Source organism: Neovison vison, chromosome 7 (genome assembly GCF_020171115.1).
Source record: "Neovison vison isolate M4711 chromosome 7, ASM_NN_V1, whole genome shotgun sequence".
Classification (NCBI taxonomy): Eukaryota; Metazoa; Chordata; class Mammalia; order Carnivora; family Mustelidae; genus Neogale; species Neogale vison.
The window spans coordinates 199694645-199713895 of NC_058097.1; the positions used below are offsets into that span (position 1 = coordinate 199694645).

A 19251-nucleotide genomic window follows, 5' to 3' on the forward strand; every position below is an offset into this window, starting at 1 on the left:
AGGCTGGACAATGGCCCAAGAGGCCGTATCTAGGGCAAAAGGACCCAAGAACACAGGTCACAGTGGAACAGGGCAAAGAATCCAGGGGACTCCAGCATTTTCTAGAAACAGAAATCAACCACCCCGCTCACTGACTGCTGGCACAGGAGGACAGGAGGCGCAGTCTAGTGTTTCTAGAATCCTCTGCCCAGAAGGAGGTAGCAGCTCCTGGTTGGCCATTTCTGGCCCAGCAAACGCCCCACCTCCTGAGGCTGGCATGGAGGGTCTCCTCCCAGCTGTCCCACCAAGGGACCACCAGCAGCCTCCCTTTCTTCTCTAGGACACAGCACCAAGTCTGCGACATTCCACGGAGCATCCAACAGGTTGCAGGGGTGCCCCCCTCTGCCTGCCTTCCTTCCCTACAGGATGAAACCTCGAGGCCAGAAACCAAGACTTGTCAGGCTTCTCTTTTCCCAGCAGTCGAGAGGTCGAGAGGGTGTAGAGAGAAAAGAGGAAGGAAGGGGGAGCCAAGGGAGGGGGAGTTATGGCCCCCCAACTCTGTGGCCCACACACACACACACACACAAGTCCAGCCCAGGACCAGAGCCTTGGTGGTGCTCCCTGCCTGTGTGGCCCCACAGGCCCTGGGTAGCAAGCAGGACGGGGAAGCGGCAGCCAGACGGGGCCATGCAACGTGGAAGCGAGCCCCCAGGCCTGGCTCGGAGCTCAGGACCCTATCCCAGTCATATTTTCCTTCGAGAAGGCTGGGTGAGTCTCCATACGTGTCCTGCCTCTGTATAATGCCTTCACTCCCATTTTCCACCGGAGTCTCAAAACTGCCACAGGTTAACAGAGTGAGGACCCTTAACTTCATTTTACAGATGACCCAGAGGCCAGCAGAGGGGAATGACTTGGTCAGCAAAGTGACCAGGTGGAAACCCAGATCTCCTGGCCCCGGACCCAGGGCTTGTCCCATCAGAGCCTGAGGCTGATAGTTGGGGGAGGACCACGGAGCAGCCACCCACCTCCCTGCACGTGTGTCCCTCGGTATTGGGGACAGATGTGTCTGCACCGAGCATTTGGCCACGGCTTGTCATGAGCTATATTAGAGACGGCGTCTCTGCATGGGGCTCGGGGCAGCCAGGGGTGGGAGCAAGGGAGAGGCGGGAGGCGGAAGGCCAGTCTTGCTGGCTGGCATCCTGATGGCCACCTTGTTCTCTGCCTTCTAGGTACTTACGAGGCACAGGCAGAAAAGCATGCTGATGGGAAGGAGAAAGAAGATCCTAAGAAAGAACTGTCCCGAGGACCCCCAGAGAATATTTTCCTGGCTGAGGACACCATCTTCTGTCTAATCTAAAGGAACCCAAACTTCCTCCCCAAGCACCTAAGATAGCCCAGGTCAGGAAGAAGCATCTGCCTTCCCTGCTAGATGCTAGAGATGTTCCCTACCGCGTCACTACACAGCGCACAGAGCCATGCGCTACTGTGCGGAGAACACACACACACACACACACACCCCCGCCAGGATGATGGAGTGTGTCACGTTAGGTCTGGATACTCAGACCAAGAAGCAAGGGGCCACTCATGGGGTCCTGGGCTGGTGCCTCCCTCCTGTGACCATTTCAGATGGCCCAGGGATGTTGTACAGACTGTGGGACATTGGCCAAAGGGTGTCTCCCTTCCTACTTTCCCCCTGCAGCCCTGACACCCAGCACCCACTTTGTGGGCTGTGATGATGGCCCAAAGCAGAGCTTCATGGAGCCCTTATGGCCCCCCAACTCTGTGGCCCTGGCCGCCTACACACCTCCCTGCCTCCAGCCCCTGCGCCGCTTGGCAAATCCTCGACTGGGAGGGCAAAGATCAAGTGGCCAAAGGGGAAAGGGAAAGACATAGTATAAATTTATTAATGAGGCAACAGGTCCCCAAAAGGCCACAGCCTGTCCCACAAATGATCTGGCAACCAAAGTTAGGGTAAAACTCCAGATCAAAATTTAAAAGCTCAAAGCTCTGTGTTCTCTCCAGTTGAGGATCCTAATTTGCTCAGAAGAATCCTGCTTCTCTTCCTGCCTAGGACGCAACGAGTGACCCTCATGGCCTGAATCTTCCTTTGTGGCAGGCTCTTGGGTCCTCTACTTGCATGTGCTAGCGAGGTTAGTAAGAAACGGACAGTCGTGAGCCCAGCCTGGACGGCTCAGGACCTCCACCTTCCAGTGTTCCCCTGACTGACAGCCCCATCGAGGTGAGATCCTCGTCTTCGCTGCTGTTGGAGAGCAGGGCAGAAGACACTGGCGCTTACGACGTGTCCCGTAAATACGAGCTGACTGAGTGCACCTGCCGTCTTCTTTCTGTACCAACAGACCTGACAGTCCCACTGGCACAGACGCCTTGGGGACGGCCCGGTGATGTGGGGCCTCAGCCTGCTCTGGGCAGGAGCAGAGATGGCGAGGGTCCCCGTTGCCCTCCACCCACCAGTCTGTTAGAGGCAATGGGAAAACACTGTACATTAGGGCAAATGGCCTGGGTTTGAATCTGGGCTCCTTCCCCAACAAATGCTGGTTTTGCCACGTTGGATGTGTCGCCATGTGAATTTTACAGTCTGTAAAACAGGCAAAGCACAGCCCAGCAGGTGACCCTGTGGCTTCACAGGGCAGCTATGGGACTCAAACGTGAAAGCAGACAAGGGAACATACGTCCTGAGGCGTCCCGCATCACGTGGGCACCTGTGCACACAGACAGACACGGCTCTTTAAACGCAGAGCTGTGTACAGGGCCCGGTCCTCCTCACCTCCAGGTGAGCTGGGCTCAGCTCAGGCTTAGCCCCGGGAGGCATCTGCAAGTCCTTGCCAAAAGAATGAGCCAGTGAAAGACTAAACCAAGAATGAGCTACATCATCACATATGGATACAGGACAGACACCGTCCAACCCAAAGGAGCATTCCTGGAGCACAGCTGTCACACCGAGACACACTTGGGTGGATGACACAGCCATAGTGGGGGGTACCCCATACCCAGGGCTGCCAAACACCAGCACCCCCTACTCTGAGCATCCTCGCTGGGGATGAAGCTCTCGGGGGTGCTGACCCAGGATTGGCCCCTCCCCATTTCCCACCCTTGGTGGCACCACCACCAGCTTCTCCAGACAGAGGGGGGTGTGGTCAGAGGCAGGGACAGGGAAGAGACCAGAGCACAGGGCGGGGTGGTTACCGAGGTTGACCGTGAGCTTCATCTGGCCCCCATCCAGCTCAAGGCGCAGGGTGTCGGCGGACTCCCTGGAGGTGGTGGCCATCATGAGCCCGTAGGCCCGCTGGGACATGAAGCGCAGGGACACGTCCTCCGCCTCCGTGTGCATGGCGTTCGGCAGCATGATCTTCATGTACATGGAGCCGTCATAGCTCAGGACCGTGGCCTCTGTCCCGGAAGTGGGAGAAGAGGGAATCGGGGGACAGGGAAAAGCCAGTGGAGGGAGAGAGAAGACGGAGAGGATCATTACAAGGATGACAAACCTAGGCCTGGTCTCCGAGGGGCACCCTGCGGAGGAAGGGGCCCAAGGAGGGGCAGTGGGGACGCCTGGAATGGAAACAGGCCTCACCTCTCTCACAGACCCGCCCCAGAAAGCCGGTCCCGATGCAGTCGCAGACGAAGCGGTTCCAGCCCTCTCGACAGGTGCCCCCATTGCGACAGGGGGCAGATGCGCACTGCTTCAGCGTCTCCCGGGAACAGAAGGGGGCGATGCCCACCGCCCCCTGAGCCTCGGCCAGGCCCCGGAGGTCTCGGCTGCGCCCATCTATGAAGAGGTCCCGCACGCAGCCTACGTAGCCAGCCCGGAGCGCCGCCGTCCACACCTCCGGGGGCAGAGGGAGGTCGACCCGCCCCCCCTCAGGGAGACCGCCTAGGTACAGCTCGCTCTCCAGGTCCAGAATCTCACTCTCCCCGGTGGCCAAGAACGGTGTGCTGCGGCTATTCACGGAGATGGAGCCTAGGGATCAAAGGAGAGCGGGCCTCAGTGACGAAGGCAGGATCAAGAGTCAACATGGGCCAGAAAGAGACCCCTGATCTTCCACTCCACGCTCTACAGCAGCCCTGGGCCAGAAGCTCGGCCTTATTTGCTGCCACGGATGCTACTAGACAAAGACGTCAAGTTCAAGAACTCAGGTGAACCAGCCCCCGCTGAGCTGCGGTGTGCGGGGCCTCTGTCCACACACCTCCCTCTGCACCCGAGTGAGTCCTCGGGGTCTGGATGGCCTGGACCATCGCCCTGGTCCGTGCCTTAGACCAGAAACCAGAGGCAGAGAAACCTATGGAGGCTGGAAGCTTTGACTCCAAAGTGTTTTCTTCCTACTGTCACGGATTGAACTCGTATGACCGCATGTCAGGCGCCCAGCACTTCTCTTATGTCAGAGTCTCAAGGAAAGGAGCCCTTCATGATCCCATCCTGAAGCGGCACGGGAGGCCTAAGGAGATTGGGGAAGCTGCCCAAAGCACCAGGGAGGGTCAGGAGCAGAGGCAGACCGCCATCCGGAGCCCGCATGGTCCCACCCTCTGTCTGGCTGGACGAGACAGACAGGCAGATCCACTTCCCGGGCCTGACACAGGATGACAGCCGGGACAGGGGTGGCTGGGCACAGAGCTCCCGAGTTGTACGGCTTCTTTGGAAGGAAAGGCTGGTTATCTTAGAAAAAATATTTGGGATCAAGTGGGAGCTCCAAAACCTTCAATGAAATCTTTAAGCAGTAGAAGACTATACATTAGAAACTACTCTGTTTATCCATTTTTTTTCTGTACTTTTTCCTTCCTCTGTCTTTTCTCAAGAGAAATGCTTTTAAAAAAAAAAGTCTTTGGGTGCCTGGGTGGCTCAATTGGCTAAGTGTCTGCCTTCGGCTCAGGTCATGATCCCAGGGTCCTGGGATTGAGGGTGTACTGGGCTCTTTGTTCAGCGGGGAGTCTGCTTCTCCCTCTCCCTCTCCCTCTGCTCCTCCCTCCTACCTCCCCAACCCATCCACTTGGGTGCTTACTTTCTCTCTCTCATAAATAAAACAAAATAAAATAAAATAAAGTCTGCGTATGTCCATGAAGTTAAAGAGAGGTAAGGAGGGTTTGGTCTACATCAGGCCTGACCAGGCAGAGATCTCAACAGGGTGTGGGTGCAGCAGGAGATCAAAGCATGAATACGGGGGTGTCAAATTCGGGAAGCAGAATTAGGACCTCCTCTATGGCTGGGATTCTTAATCTGGAGCACGTTCTTCTCTGCTCAAAACCTTTACTGAACCAGAGAAGTCACTCCCCTGTGTCCCATTTTAATAACATGGCCCTCGCTTGTCTCCCCTGACTAGGTGTCAGATGCTCCAGGGTCTCCCTGCTAAAACCCACTCCCCCAGCAGGTCCCCAGTCATGGCCCTCTGATCACCCACATCTTTACTGGTAGCAGATCCCCAGATGCCTGCTCCACCCACCTGCTGTGGGGCCTCCTGGCCATGGGCGCTACCCAGCTAGACTCTCAGTAAATGAATCAAATGTGGGAGAAGAAAGAAGGAGGGAAAGGAAGAATTGGGAAAAGAATGTATAACGGAGAGTCAGCAAAAGGAAACTAAAGTGAGTATACGCCTTGCTCCAAGATCCTTGCTCCAAAACACGGAAATGGAACAACCCAAGCATCTATCGGCTGGTGAAAGGACAAACAAAAGTTGGTGGTATTTACATGCAATGGAATACTATTCAGCCATGAAAAGGAAGGAAATGCTGAGACATGTGCTGCATCATGGATAAAGCTGAAATCACACTGCATGAAGTAAGCCTGACAAAAACGGACATTATATGATTCCATTTACAGGAGGTCCCCAGGGTAGTCAACTCATTGAAAGAGAAAGGATTTTGGCTGCCAGGGCCTGGGGGAGGGGGAGCAGGGAGTTAGTGTCTCGTGGGGACAGAGTTTCAGTTTGGGAAGATGAAAATGTTCTGGAGGTGGATGGTGGTAATGGTTGTACCACAGTGTGAAGTTCCTTAATGCCACCAAACTGTGCACTTTAAAAAAATGGTGAAAATGGTAATGTTATGTGTAATTTAACACAATTAAAAAAAAAAAAGTCACAGAAAAGGTCAAGGAGAGTTTTGTTGGGATGGCTGCCCCAAGTCTGGGCTTAGGTGCACAAATGAACATGAGACATCAGAAATGGCCAGCGCTGGTCAAACAGTGACCCAAGGACCCATCAGTCCTCGTGTGTGGGCTCTAGAGCTCTGTGGGATGCTAAGGAGACCACTTCATGAAGGGAGAGAGGAGCAGACGGCCCTGGGGTTCTCTGCAAAGCCTGGGCAGACTTCTAACCTAGAGGGTCACGAGTCACCTATGGAAAAACCCTGAGAGGCAGCAAGCTCTGAGAAGAACCCCGGGTGCCATCAAGAGACAAAACCACGGGATGAACCCACATACTGTAAAGCCTGGGGAAGGTGACCTCTCTGAGGAAGAGAAGGGAAACAACAGCCAGCCATGAGAGGCTGGTGTTTCTGGGAGCCATAGGGCCTCCTTCCTCCCTGTGTGTGGGGGGAAACAGCCCCTCCACCCAGTCTCAAAGGCCTGGTGCAGTAACAACAATGTAGCTGATGTGGTAAGTGCTTACGTTGGGTAATGTGTCAGTTCTCCTTTACATCAACTCCTTCTCTCCTGGACGCCAAGATGGAGAAGAGTGAAGAGAGAACTGGGCAGAAAGCAAGACGGTGGGAAAGAAGACCAAAAGGGAAGACTAGAGGAAAGGGTGGTCAGAAGCAACAGAAGTTTTGAGAAACAGCACCCGCCTGGCCCGAGCAACTCTGCCCTCCGCTTCATGGTGCTAGAAATCTCAGCAGGTGGGAGCGTTGGGTGTTACTTTGTACCCCGACCCCCCAGAGCATGAGCTGCAAAGACAGTTTCGTTCCCCACAGTTCCCATCCCAGCACCTTGGACAGCTCCTGGCACACAGTAGGTGCTCCCTAAGCACTTGTGAGTGAGTTAATAAAAAAAGGTTGCATGGGCCTAGCTAGAAGCAAGGCGTGTTTGGGAAGATTTTTATTTGTTTGTTTAAAGGAGAACAGGATTTCTACTCTGTGTTAGGCACTGTGCTTTTATAGATATTCTTTTATTTTCTCCTCTTAAGGACCCCAGTGTAATGGTTCCTTTTACAGATAATAAAACTGGGGCTTCAGGGGGCTGAGTCAGGGCCTGAAGTCACACATGGTGAGTGGAGAGCTGAGGTATGAACCCAGCTCGGCTGACTCCAAACAGTACCCTCTTCCCTGTGATGCACCATGACAGGACCAGCCGGAATGGGAGGAGAGAAAGGACAGCAGTGGGAGGGGCCTGGAAAGGATGGGGAGTGGCCAGGAGAATGGGAGGGGTCCAGAAAGGATGGGGGAGAGGCCAGGAGGTGAGTGGGAGGGGTCTGGAAAAGAAGTCAGGCAGGGGAAGGGTGGAAAGGGCCCCCCACCCCCCAGGCCATCTGACCTTTGCGCCCATCCCTTTGGAAGTCCACGTGGCACCACTCGCCATCATTGACCTTGCGGCTAGACGCCCGCAGCTTGATGCCCCCAGAGCCCATGTCCAGCAGGAGGTAGAGGTAGCCATCCAACAGCTCCATGGCGAAGTAGTCAGCCCGCTGGGCAGAGCTGTGGCCGCCAGCCCCAGCCCCAGCCCGCCGGCCCTGGCTGAAAAGTAGCAGCCCATTGGGCTCAGTGGTGCGGAAGTCGAGGGAGATGGAGCCGGTGCGTTTGGCACTCCAGCGAGGCAGGGCCACGAAAGCTTCAGGACTCTCAAAGGTCACAGGGTCGAGGGCAGCCACATCCTCACAGCGGAATGACAGGTCCCCCTGAAGCTTCATCTTGGGGTCCCCTTCCTTCGCCAGGCGGGACAGTTCCAGCTTGAAGTCATTATTCTTATAGACCACCTGCGGGGAGGGGTGGGGTCAGGGATGAGGAAGCAAAAGCCACTCAGGGCTGGCCACTCCGGCCCAGCAGCAGCCACCAGGGGACCCTGCCATTGTGTGTGTGTTGGGGGGCGGGGGCTGCTCATTGCACCGGATCACTGGCTTGGACCTCTGTTCTAGAACTTCACATACAGAGGCCCTGACCAAGCACCTCCCTTGCCCCACTTATGGTCTGTGCTCCGTCCTCCAGCCCAGCCCAGCAGGGCAGCCCTCGGTACCCGCTGAATTGGGATTCCTAATAGTGACAAGACAATCACGGCTCCTATCTAGCAGACATCTTCCAAATGACAGAGTAGTGTCATTTACACTCTCGTCTGCCCCTCACATCCACCTTGAGAAGTAGGTACTGACTACTCACTTTTTAGATGAGGAAACTAAGAACTCGACAGGCCGCCAGACCCGGCCAAGGTCACAGCGCTAGTGGGTGGGAGAGCCAAGACCAAACATCCAACATTCTTTCCTCTGTACCACCGCTGCCCTCAAGAGTCCTCTGAGAGGACAGGGGCTCAAGGAAATGAGAGAGAAGCGTCTTGATAAAATCAATGAGACTTAGGTTTGGATGCAGGGAGGTCCACACCTTGGACACAACAGAGGAGGCAGGCAGCTGGCCAGCTCAGACTAAATCACACTGAAGACAGGGACCAGAGGGTTTCCTGGCTGAGCCCAGACCCTTCCGAGCCCTACTCACGTCCTTGAGGCAGCCCATAAAGTTGTTGCTGACGGGCGAGCCTGGCAGGTCAGCCGTGTTGGGACTGCCCCCGATGTAGAAGAAGTCATCCGAGCCCAGCATGGTGTAATCCTCTTGCGTGTAGCCTGTGGTGGTCAGGATCCCGTCCACTGAGATGGTCACCTGCCCAGCCCAAGGAGGGAGGGAGAGAGACAAGGAGACAACCGGCATCAACTCCCTGGGAAAAGCCACGGGCTGGGCAAGGGAGGGGCCGGGGGGCTGCGGGAGAGGGGGACACCCCCATTTTTATGTCTGCTTGTCTTGGAAGAGGAACAGTGGGGGGAGAGAGGGAAGGCAGGAAAGGAGGTAGCACAAGATTTGATGGTTTCAGGGTGGACTAAGGCCTGCCCCACAGCCCCCAACTCAGCAAGCAGAGGCCTGAAGGGTACTTGGAGAGCTCACTATGAAGAACAGCAAGAAGCAGGGCCTGGAAATGGCTCCAAACAGGAGTAGGGACTTCAGGACAAGGCCCCATTATGGGGGGGATGCAAATGGCATCCTCACTTCCCCCTCTTCAGGTGCTTGCTGGAGCCTCGGGTGATTTCAGAGCATTTTTCATGAAGGACATAGAGAGCACCAGTTCTCCTTGAATCGGTGGCTTTGCCTCACCTGCAGCTGTCACTTTGGGACACCGAGGAGTCCTTGAAGCCTTAGCCCAGCAGGGAAGTGGGAGACAGCAAGGGCATCTAGAACACGGGGATAGTACTGGAGAGCGTTGGAACTTCCTGGGGGACGCATAACGCCTTCGGGGCTGATTCCCACCACCACCACCCTAACTTCAAGGGCTCCCCCGGTCCATGCCTTCTTCCTGAGTCTGTCTCTTTATTCCCCAGTCCCTCCATATACTGGTGGCTCTCTTAACTCCCAAGGAGATTGTAGCTCTTTACCTATTCATTAGCCTGCCCTCTTTTCTTTGTTGTCTTCCCTTCTAACACCACAATCATTACTAACTAAGGGCCAGGTTAGGGAACAGGGGAACAGAGCCAACCTCATGATATCTTAACCCTGGGCTGAAAAGTCAGCTTAGAAAGCATCATGGGAAAGGAGGGGGGAGTACCCAATGTTCCAAGGAGAGAACAGGGGCTCAGCAGTGGCCTGGGGAAGGCGGAAGTGACCTTGGGGAGAAGTGACAGATGCAAGGAACTCTCTGTCTAACCCCTCCCCAGACAAATCCCCACTTGGCCTTGGAAAGTTCAGCCATAGGAGCAGCCTACAAGGGCTCCAGAAACCCAGCAAGACATGGGGGAAGAATCCAGGGCTTCAGGACCGGGAGCACCCCACTGGAGGGGAGCTGTGGCTCAGGAAGGTCACCTGGGAAGTGGAGGCAGGCTCCTACGGGAGTCTTCAGGAAGCTGGATCACAGTGAAGCCAACACTGTGCTTCCGCAGACCGCAGCTCACCCCCGCTTCCCAGTCCCCCAAACATGCTTCAGGACCCTCTTTTTAGGCACAGTCTGGAGATTTGGGTCTTCCAGTCACATCCTGTGTGTCCCTGCCCACACCGGCCCACACGCATGCCACCAGCCGTTTCCCCAAGACTGGTCTCCAGGGTTCCACTATCTTGGGGGTGGGATGAGGATGTTAGGGACTCCTAAAGAACATGGGTAGAACGAGGCAAGGGGGACTTCCCCCACAGGGCCCTCGAGTCCCCCTCCTTCACAGTGAGTTGGGGACACAGCTAAGCAGAGTGAGGGCTGAAGGGCTCCCCCCTGGGAACCATCAAACCTTGTGCTGGGGGACCAGGTTCAAGGACAGAGGTCTTTGTGGGAGGGGGCAGTTCAAAAGCTTTTGAGTCTTATTTTGAGGGGAGGGCTGGTCATTATTGTTTATTTCGTCTTCCCTCCACCCACCTAAGGCTAGGAAGTAGGGATTGGGGTAGAAGAGGGAAGGGTCAAAGTATTAGTCACAAAAACATGCAGACAAGATTAGGATGGGCAGAAGGGGGCTACGGAAAGGGAAGAAGGGGATTGGAGTGAAGGGGTGGGTTAGGACAGGGAGGGGTGGTAGGTGAAGGGGTCTCCCTAGGGCAAATTCAGCTCTGTCCCACCCTGCACCTCTGCTCTTGATGCCACACCAAGACCAGGGAATGAGCCACTAATTAGTTCCTGAGTTGTGTCTGCTCACCCCAGCTAGACAGTCCGCTCTTGAAGGGCAAGTACCTGACCTGACATGTCCCTATAACCACGTTAATCCCATCACAATCCAGGGGACAGACACATCATGATCATTAAAGGTGAATGTCAAGTCATTTCGTGACCCAAAGAAACACTGGTCCTCCCTGCCTGTATCCTATCTATAAGCACAGGACCTCGGGAGACTTGAGTGGACAGAGCCTTCCTCCTCCGAGCCTGTTCTAACCAGGTGCCCTTGATTCTGTATGGGGGAGGCCCCTGCTGGCCCCCAAAGTCCTCAGGAAGAGGCTTCCTGGCCTCCTCAGCCTTTCAGCTCCCCTGAGCCTCTCAGCTGTGTCCTCCCTCCCCCCAGCCCCAGCAGCCAGGGCACAAGCTCCAGCCATTATTCTCATCCTGTGGGCTCTTTGGCCCAGTCCATGCAGGGAGCTCACCTGCCTTTGCCATTCTAGAGTTAGAAGGACCTGACCTGTGGGGAACACCCTCCTGGATTCCCCTTCACACTGGGCATGAATCTGACCTTGCCCTCTATGGCTTTAAGCAAATCACAGCCATCTGGTGCCCCTTTTGGAAAAGGGATGCCTTCATCACCCTCCTATCTGTCCCCCCAAATTCACGACTATTTTTTAGAACAGGGGCTGAGGGAGAGGGAAGTGGGAGTAGGGTGACATACAGAGGTGCACGGAGGAAGGGGGAGGTCAGCCTGGGGGTGGAGGAAGTAGAGGGAGTAAGGGGGAGACGGGCACCAGGTGGAAAGGAAGCCGAGAGTAGGGGGAATGGAGGACAGTCTCTGGGGAAGGCAAGGAGGGAGATGACGGAGATTAGTAAAACCCAACTGTTCCCTCAGACAAACCAAAGTCCAGACACAAAAATGGCGGGTTCGTTAGTAAAAGCAGGAATCAGGGGAGTAATTCCCCCGTCCCCCTCCACCCCAGGGGTTCATGATGCCCCTGCCCCCCAACCCCCCCTCCCCGTGCAGCTTCTGGAAGGGGTGGGGCCGGTGGGGGAGGAGGGCAGGGGGGCCGTGCGAGAGAACAGCCTCTGCAGCTGGGATACATGCGGGTTAGAGGGCCAGGGTTGGGAGCCAGGCCCAGCAGGAGAGGAGAGAGAGAGGCAGCCGCACGTGAGAGGGCATGCGGGGCCAGGGGAGATGGGGAAGAGCAGAGATGGAGGCGAGGGAGCCGTGGGCGCAGGAAGGAGAAGCTTCCTTCCAACGGAGGAGGAGAGAGGAGCCACCGCTAGGACAGAGACATTTATGGGTTGAGGAAGAAAGGGAAGGGACACGAGGCTCAGATCTTCCTCACCAGGGGGTGACTCAGACACTCACTGCCACCACCCATTCACTACTGATCAATGACCCAGACACACCAGCTCACACACCACATCCTGCTGAAGGCAGTGGGCGGAAGTCCTGACCGGCTCATCTCCAAGCGTCCTCTTTTTGGTCATCAGCACCACGGCTAGCACCCGAGACACAGCGGACGCGCCGCCCAACCCACACCAACCCATCAACACGGACAGGCAGGGCCCCGAGTGAGAGCTGAGGAGGCCAGCGGGAACCAGCCATGGCTCTGCCCTGGAACAGCCATGTGCAGCCAGGGAAGAAGGGGTGAGGCATGGGAGACCCGGGAGCCCAGCCTCCCTCCTTGCTCCAGGAGCTCGGAGGGTGGCTAGGCAGCCACTGACCTAGGCGGGGTCCCAACCCTCCCTGCTGGGCCCACCTCTCATCTGTTCTGAGCTCTGCGTGTCGCTCTTAGGGAGGCTGGTAGGATATGAAACCAGGTCCTGGCCACAACTGTCCCCACAGGCACCCTCCGTGCCTGTCCTGACCCGGGAAGAAAGGCTGAGGAAGAGGGAGAGCCCCTCTGGCATCATCCAGAGCCTTCCCCAGCTGCCTGCTTGGATCACAGGGTCACCAACCTCCTTGGGAGGGGGATTGATTCAGGGGAGAATAGGATGGAGGGCAGACATTTTTGACTTATGGAGAGGCTAGATGGGTTTCCAGGACATTGTATGCAAAAGTGTCTCATTTGTCCATGGCTGTCAACAAATTCTCAACGGGATCTAGAAACCAAAGGCGGCTAAGAACTAGTTTAGCGGGGAGCCTGGGGGCTCAGTGGGTTAAGCCTCTGCTTTAGGCTCAGGTCATGATCTCAGGGTCCTGGGATCGAGTCCTGGGATGGAGCCCCGCATCGGGCTCTCTGCTCAGCAGGGAGCCTCCTTCCCCCTCTTTCTCTGCCTGCCTCTCTGCCTACCTACTTGTGATCTCTGTCAAATAAATAAATAAAATCTTTTTTAAAAAAAGAACTAGTTTAGGAAGAAGGCCCAGGCCTCCCCTTAGGACGAAGTGGGGTGGGAGTCGGGCATGAAGACAGGATGGCTGAGGGACGTTGTGCAGGCCTGCTTCCGGCTCAAGTTCAGCCATCTGTCTGGGGTTAGGGTGAAGCTAAAGAGAATCAGGTTGAAGCCTCGCCGGAAAACGACTCGGTTAGCAGTTACAGCCCTACAGCAACTCCTGACATCTGGATTTGATAACATCTGGGACAAGAGGGGCAAGACTTCAGGTCAGAGAACCCGAGCTCCTCTTCCGCCTTTTCCGTTTTCCACAACAATCTGCGCTTCTCGTCTGCCAAGGGGGTGTAATGACCTCCACCACTCGTGCTTCTCCCAGGGTGATGACGCGGATCGAATGAGATAACAGGAGGGAAGGCACCCGACCCTCCAGAACTGCTACATGCCCCTCCCTGCTGTCTCTGGGCCTCAGTTTCCCCACTGGCTAACGGACAACAGTCTCTGCCTGATGCCTCAACCTAGCCATTTGCCAAGTTTAAATTATATGCAGGATGTGAGGACTATTTAGAAGAATCAGAGACCCCAGTGTGTGCGCAAAAAAAAAAAAAAAACAAACTATAATTATTTTTATAAGGAAACGTCCATCTTCCTTACCACACCTGACCCAAACCTCTCAATGGATTAGCCTCTTTGGTCTGTATCCACCCTCTGCCCCAAGGAGAAGCACACCGATAACAACAAAAGAGACCATATAAAAACGAGTTAGTAAAAATAAATTCAAAGCCAACTAGAACTGGGGCAGAGGGATGCCTGGGAGTAAGAACAGGGTAAACCCCATTTCTTTCGGGGCCCCATGCTCCGACTCCAGTCCCCTTGAAAAGGCTGATCCCCGGGGACAGGTTTTCGAGGGTCTATGAGGCTCCTCAGGCCACCAGGAGGCAACCAGCCCTGATCATTGAACAGTAATGCTCACACCGTGCACTTTAAAAAACTTGGAATTTAGCAGGAACGTTCCTTGCCAGGGCTGAACCCAGACAAGACCGTTTGCCTCTTAACCAACTTAACCACGTTCCTCCACCTTTCCTCCTCCTGCCCGGACCAATTCCGGAGGCATTCTGGGGACTCTTGAAGTGATTCTGAGACTGATTCCTAAGAAGGGACAATAATGCTCTCTCCCATAGGGCCAAAGATGCTGTATTCTCCAGGGTTTGCGATGGGAAGGGAATCACTTCTTTACAAAACATCCTCACCCTGGAAACACTGAGATAGATCATCAGTTAACATGCCATAAAGATGAATAAAACCATAATTTCCTTTACAGAGTACGGATGCTTTCACTTCCATTACCCTGCTTTATCTTCACGCTGACCCCAGGAAGGAGGCAATGGACTCTACCAGCTGTTCAGTCGATGGGGAAACTGAGCTTTGGCCCAAGTCCACGTGATCAGTTTTTAACGGAACTGAGAAGATCTACAGAGTCCTGGATCTCAGATGGTTTTGCCCTGGTGTTTGGGGTGCGCCACACGGGTTTATCTTGCCTCCTTTCTGTCCCCAAAGCCACAGGTTGACTGTCCGGTGAGGCTGCGTAAAAAAAGAGTTCCAAATGCCCAGCTCCTGGCCTGGCCAGAGGGGTGGGCAGAGGCTAACTTCTAGAAGCGGCAGCTGGAGAGCGGAGCCTGCGGTGGCACTGGGATGCCTGGGAGTGACCAGATGAGATCCTGGCTCGGGAGGGCTGGGATGGCTGCGGCTGTGCGCACTGCCTTGGGGACAGGGCAGAGGACAGGGCCGGCAGGGGGCTGTGGGTGCAGAGAGACACAGTCCGTGTAAGCATCAGGACAGGCCCGACGTGGCCTCACAATCTGAGCCTCTGGGGAAGGTCAGGGAGCCCACTGGGAGCCCCAGCTAGCAAGCTTCCCTCGTGGCCAGCCACGCAGCCTCGCAGATCAGGGAGGCTGGGAAGGCCAGGCAGCTGCCCCCAGCAGCGCAGGCCCCACGGGAGCAGACACGTCCATCTGCAGGGTCCCCAGCCTGGCGCTCAATCACTCTGCATTATTAATAGGCGATGACTAACAGCCTGCCGCCACAGAGCCGGGACGGGCGGGCACGAGGGAATCCCAGGGGATGGCACACGGCACAGCCAGCAGGCACACACTCCGAGGCAAGGCGAGGAGCAAAGGGCCGGTCCCAGCTCCTTGCCCTCTGCTCCTGCCCTGTCCCTGCCCGTCATGGCCCCAGACGTGAGGGCCAGCTCCTGCCCTCCTCCACCCAGAGCCCTTCCCAGGCTCAAACCTCCACCCCGTCCCACAGACCCCAGCTCACACCAGCGTTTATACGTGTGGAGTCACCAGCAGAAGCCCGCAGACACACAGCACAGTCTCCCACTAACACCCCCTAAATGTCACACCAACATTTACCCACAGTCGCACCCACACACCAACACACACCAGCTGCGCTGACACACACACCCACACCGACACTCACGGGGACTGAGCCCAACCCAAACAGAGGGGTTTGGCAACAACTAGCCCCGCTTCACCCCTGCTGCGCCTCCTCCTCTCATCCCCTCACCAGGGAAGGCAACCACCCCCATCCGAGGCCATGCGGGACAGGCAGGGGTCGGAAGGTCGGGGGAAATGGGGGGAAGGAAGACAGTGTGAAACAGAGTGTTAGTCAGAACAGCAGAGCGGTGGGGAAACTGGCCACTATCCCTCCTGGGGGGAAAAGACCATTCATGCCATGCAAATGTGGGGGGGGACGGAACCAGGAACCCTCAAGGCTGAGGCGTGAGGGAGGGGATGTCACCTCTTCGCTGGCAGCCAGCATGGGACTGAGCCCAAACTGGTATGAGCTGGTCCCAGGCCACTCAGCACCTCCCAGGGCCATCCCCACCACCCCCCACTTAGGAACCTGCCCAGCTGGCTGCCACAGGAGGCTCAGCCCCAGCCCCCCGGCTCCCAACTGGAGGGGTCTGTCCGGGAGCTGACAGTGAGCAGAGCGTAGCATGTCATGGGATGGTGTTTTCCATGGATTTTCAGGAGACCAAGAAAAAAACTAAATCAAAGAGAAAAAACGAGGGAGCGAGGGGGTGTGGGGGAAAAGGAACAAAATAAAGCAATAGAAATCAGCAGCCTGGCATCGGGGCTGGTCTAACCAGAGCCGATGAACATGGGGCCTGCCCCCCAGGTCTCTCTGGCCAGGAATCTGAATTCAGGAGTCAGGGTTAAGGCAGGGACAGGCCAAATTCCTTGGTTTCCACTTGTCTTTTGGATTTGAGTTTGGGCCAAAAAAAGAAAGAAAAGGGAAAGAGGAAAAACTAAAAGAGAGAGAAGCAAAATCTGAAGATTGTCCAGGACGCCAAAAAAAACGATCGGAAGAGCAAAACAACCAAAACCAAACGGGGAAAGGAAACAAAAGAGGGAGAATCGAACAGCTAAAAAAACCCACGGCAAACCAAACGGTAAGACAATTAGAGTGATATCTACCAGATAATGCAGTTTGTTTACCATAGCGTGTCCAATCCCTGCGTGCTTCACCGGAGATATGGGGGAGGGGTGGGGGGGGTCAAAAAAAAATAACAACAACAACAACAAAGACAACAACGAAAGAACAGAACGAAAAGAAAAGAAAAATAAAATGACCAACTGTGAAACTCAAGGAAGGAGGAAAAAAATATATATCCATATGTATTTGGTTGGTTGTTCAGACCCTCCCACCGTAGGCTCAGCTGAAGCATTTCGTTTAAAGAAAATTAAATTATAATGGGAGGGAGAAATAAAACACACAAAAAATTAAATCCCTTCTTCTCCCAGTCCCCCCTCCCACCCCCTCCCCTGGATTCCTCTGCCCCCCACACACCCCCCCCCGGAAGAGCCGGCTGCAGAGAAGGGGAACAGTTAAAGACCTTGGTTAGTAGAGAAGAAAACAACAAAGGAACTGGACCAGGAAAGCAAAGACTTAAAGATGGCCGACATTCCGCAATGAGACAGAAAGGTTAGTTCGGTTTTTCACTCATACCTCATCCCACCTGTCCCTGCCCATCCCTTGGTCCCCTGGGTTATAAGCGTGTTAGTAACACACACAGAGTCGGCAACGGGGTTTTCCAACAGAGGGAGAGAGAGGGAAGGCAGGGGGTTAAGAAGCAGACCCATTTATGCAGTATTAGTAAGTCCTTTCAGCTGAAATGTTAGGGAGTTGGAGGGAAGGAAGGGGGGAGACAAGGGATGCGAGAAAGGGATGGGCTATTGACTCGGGGAATGGACAATGAGTTGTTGGCTAACTGGTCAACCAGATGGCCTTCTAGAGAACCGGCCTCCTGGCTGACCAGTAACCAGATCAAGTTAATGGGTTAACTGGCTGGTGGTGGCCCAGCTGGCTGTCAGGCTGGGAGAAGGGTGGCCAATGCCCCCAGAGAGTCACGGGACTGGCTAGAATGAGAGGCAATTTCATTTGGAGGCAAAGGGAAGAGGTTCCCCAAGGAGCATGGGAAGGGATATTGGGGTCTGCTTTTCCTGGGCATGGAGGAGAGGCAAATCGATCCAGGGAGTCATGGAAGGGAGGGGCTACTCCTCTTTTACTGTTTCTCTTCCTTGAGAGAAGAAGAGAGAGAGCGTCGCCACCTGAACAGGGAAAAGGAAACCTTGCCCTCCATGGGCTGGCCGAGGGCTCACGTTCACCACGTATCTCATCCCAAACCCCCTCCCTCTCCTCCCACTCTCCCACTCATGGCTGATCCCTCCTTCCTCCCTAATTTTGGCTTTCCAGAGCCCATTTTCCCCCGAAACTTCCCCAGTTTCTTCAAACACCCGACCCTCATTCTCTTATGCTCCTCTGGGCAGCTTATCCGTCCTGGAATGAAATGCCCCCCCTCCACCGCCACCCCGGCAAGCCCTGGAATTGGGAAGCCTTTCCCAGCAGCCCAGCCCCCTTCCATGCACGCCACAGACCCCCGAGCCTCCACTCCCCACAGTCAGCACCAGAAATCCATATCCCCCACACACCGCACCATAAAAAGGAACACGGAGGCCCATTCACCTCTAAAACCCCTTACTCCTCCCTAAGCCATAAACCAGCATCTTCTAACCCAGTCTCTGGAGGCCCCATCCCCACGTGGCTCTTGTTTATTTTCTCTTCTCGAGGCCAAAGGCAGAGGCAACCATCACCTTCCAATAACCCTTGTGTTTGTGGAGGAGAAATCAAAGGGACAGAGGTGGCTTGGCTGAGGGGAGCAGAGATGGCAGGACACTCTGGCTGGATGTCCATTAAAGACTAAAGGCACACCCGAGAGGGTGATTTCAAGAAGAAGTATTCTAGGGACAGATCATTACAGCATTATTACCGCCAGCGAGCCCGGGACCAATTCAGAAAGACAATTAATAAGGGCCTCGTATAATGAAAAATAACAGAATTTAACACTGAGCAACCAGGAGACGTCCAGACAATGGGTGTCAATTCCTAGTGATACCGAAGCACTTGACAAAACAGGAAGGCAGGGGTCAAACCGCAGGTGCAGGGACCAGTGCGAGGGGCTAACCCGGGGTCCGAGGATTAGCCCTGTCAGCTGGCGGGACTGTGGCGAAGTGAAGAAGCCAACCAGTCAGGACGAGGGACAATTCGTTTCAGGGCAGCGAAATCAAGGGCACCCAAAACGTAAGAGTTGTTGATATCCCTGCCTAGTCGCGCAACACAGGACAAAAAAAGGGCATGGGGGTGGGGTGGGGATCAGAGGTAAAAAATCCAACTACTATTACTCTTTTTGAACTAGAACTGGTTGTGGAGACTAAAATAAGAAAAAAAAAACAGTTTTCAACTTTCTGAGACAACTTTAATTTTTAACAAGTAAAACGGCAAATTCAGAAACAGGGTTGAGAAGAAAGGGAGGTGAGTTCAAAGCCAGGGCCTGCCGCGAATGTCAGGACATCCCGGCTTCCTCTGAAAAACAGCAAGTTGGGAGTAGTTGAAGCAGGGGTGGGTCCGGAACCCGAAACCCAAGGCGACTGCAGCCAAAGTAAGTCGAGGGGAGCGGGCGCCGGAAGCCATTCCTGGCGGCCCCGGACACAGCACAAGGAGGGGTCCACAGCAACCCGTGCCTTCCAGAATGCCAGGGTGCAGAATACTAAGGCTTCCCACTAGCACATGAGTGGTAAAGGTTCTTCCCCACTCTAGGCACAGAGAGGGCT

At 55.1% G+C, this 19251-nt stretch overlaps 1 protein-coding gene across 6 annotated transcripts in view; it reads right to left on the bottom strand.

The window, feature by feature from the left end:
- The window catches only part of NRXN2 (neurexin 2), a 95232-nt gene that overhangs the window by 48325 nt on the left and 27656 nt on the right, over window positions 1-19251 (bottom strand). For 4 of the 6 annotated variants that reach the window (XM_044259594.1, XM_044259592.1, XM_044259596.1 and 1 more), the window contains 5 exons: window positions 16579-16602; window positions 8617-8778; window positions 7451-7889; window positions 3569-3955; window positions 3184-3387 (listed from right to left, as the gene is read on the bottom strand). In XM_044259594.1, coding sequence (XP_044115529.1) covers window positions 3184-3387; window positions 3569-3955; window positions 7451-7889; window positions 8617-8778; window positions 16579-16602 — 1216 coding nt within the window. Of the gene's footprint in view, window positions 1-3183; window positions 3388-3568; window positions 3956-7450; window positions 7890-8616; window positions 8779-16557; window positions 16603-19251 lie in introns of all 6 variants that reach the window. The other 2 variants (XM_044259590.1, XM_044259593.1) reach the window with 2 other exon arrangements.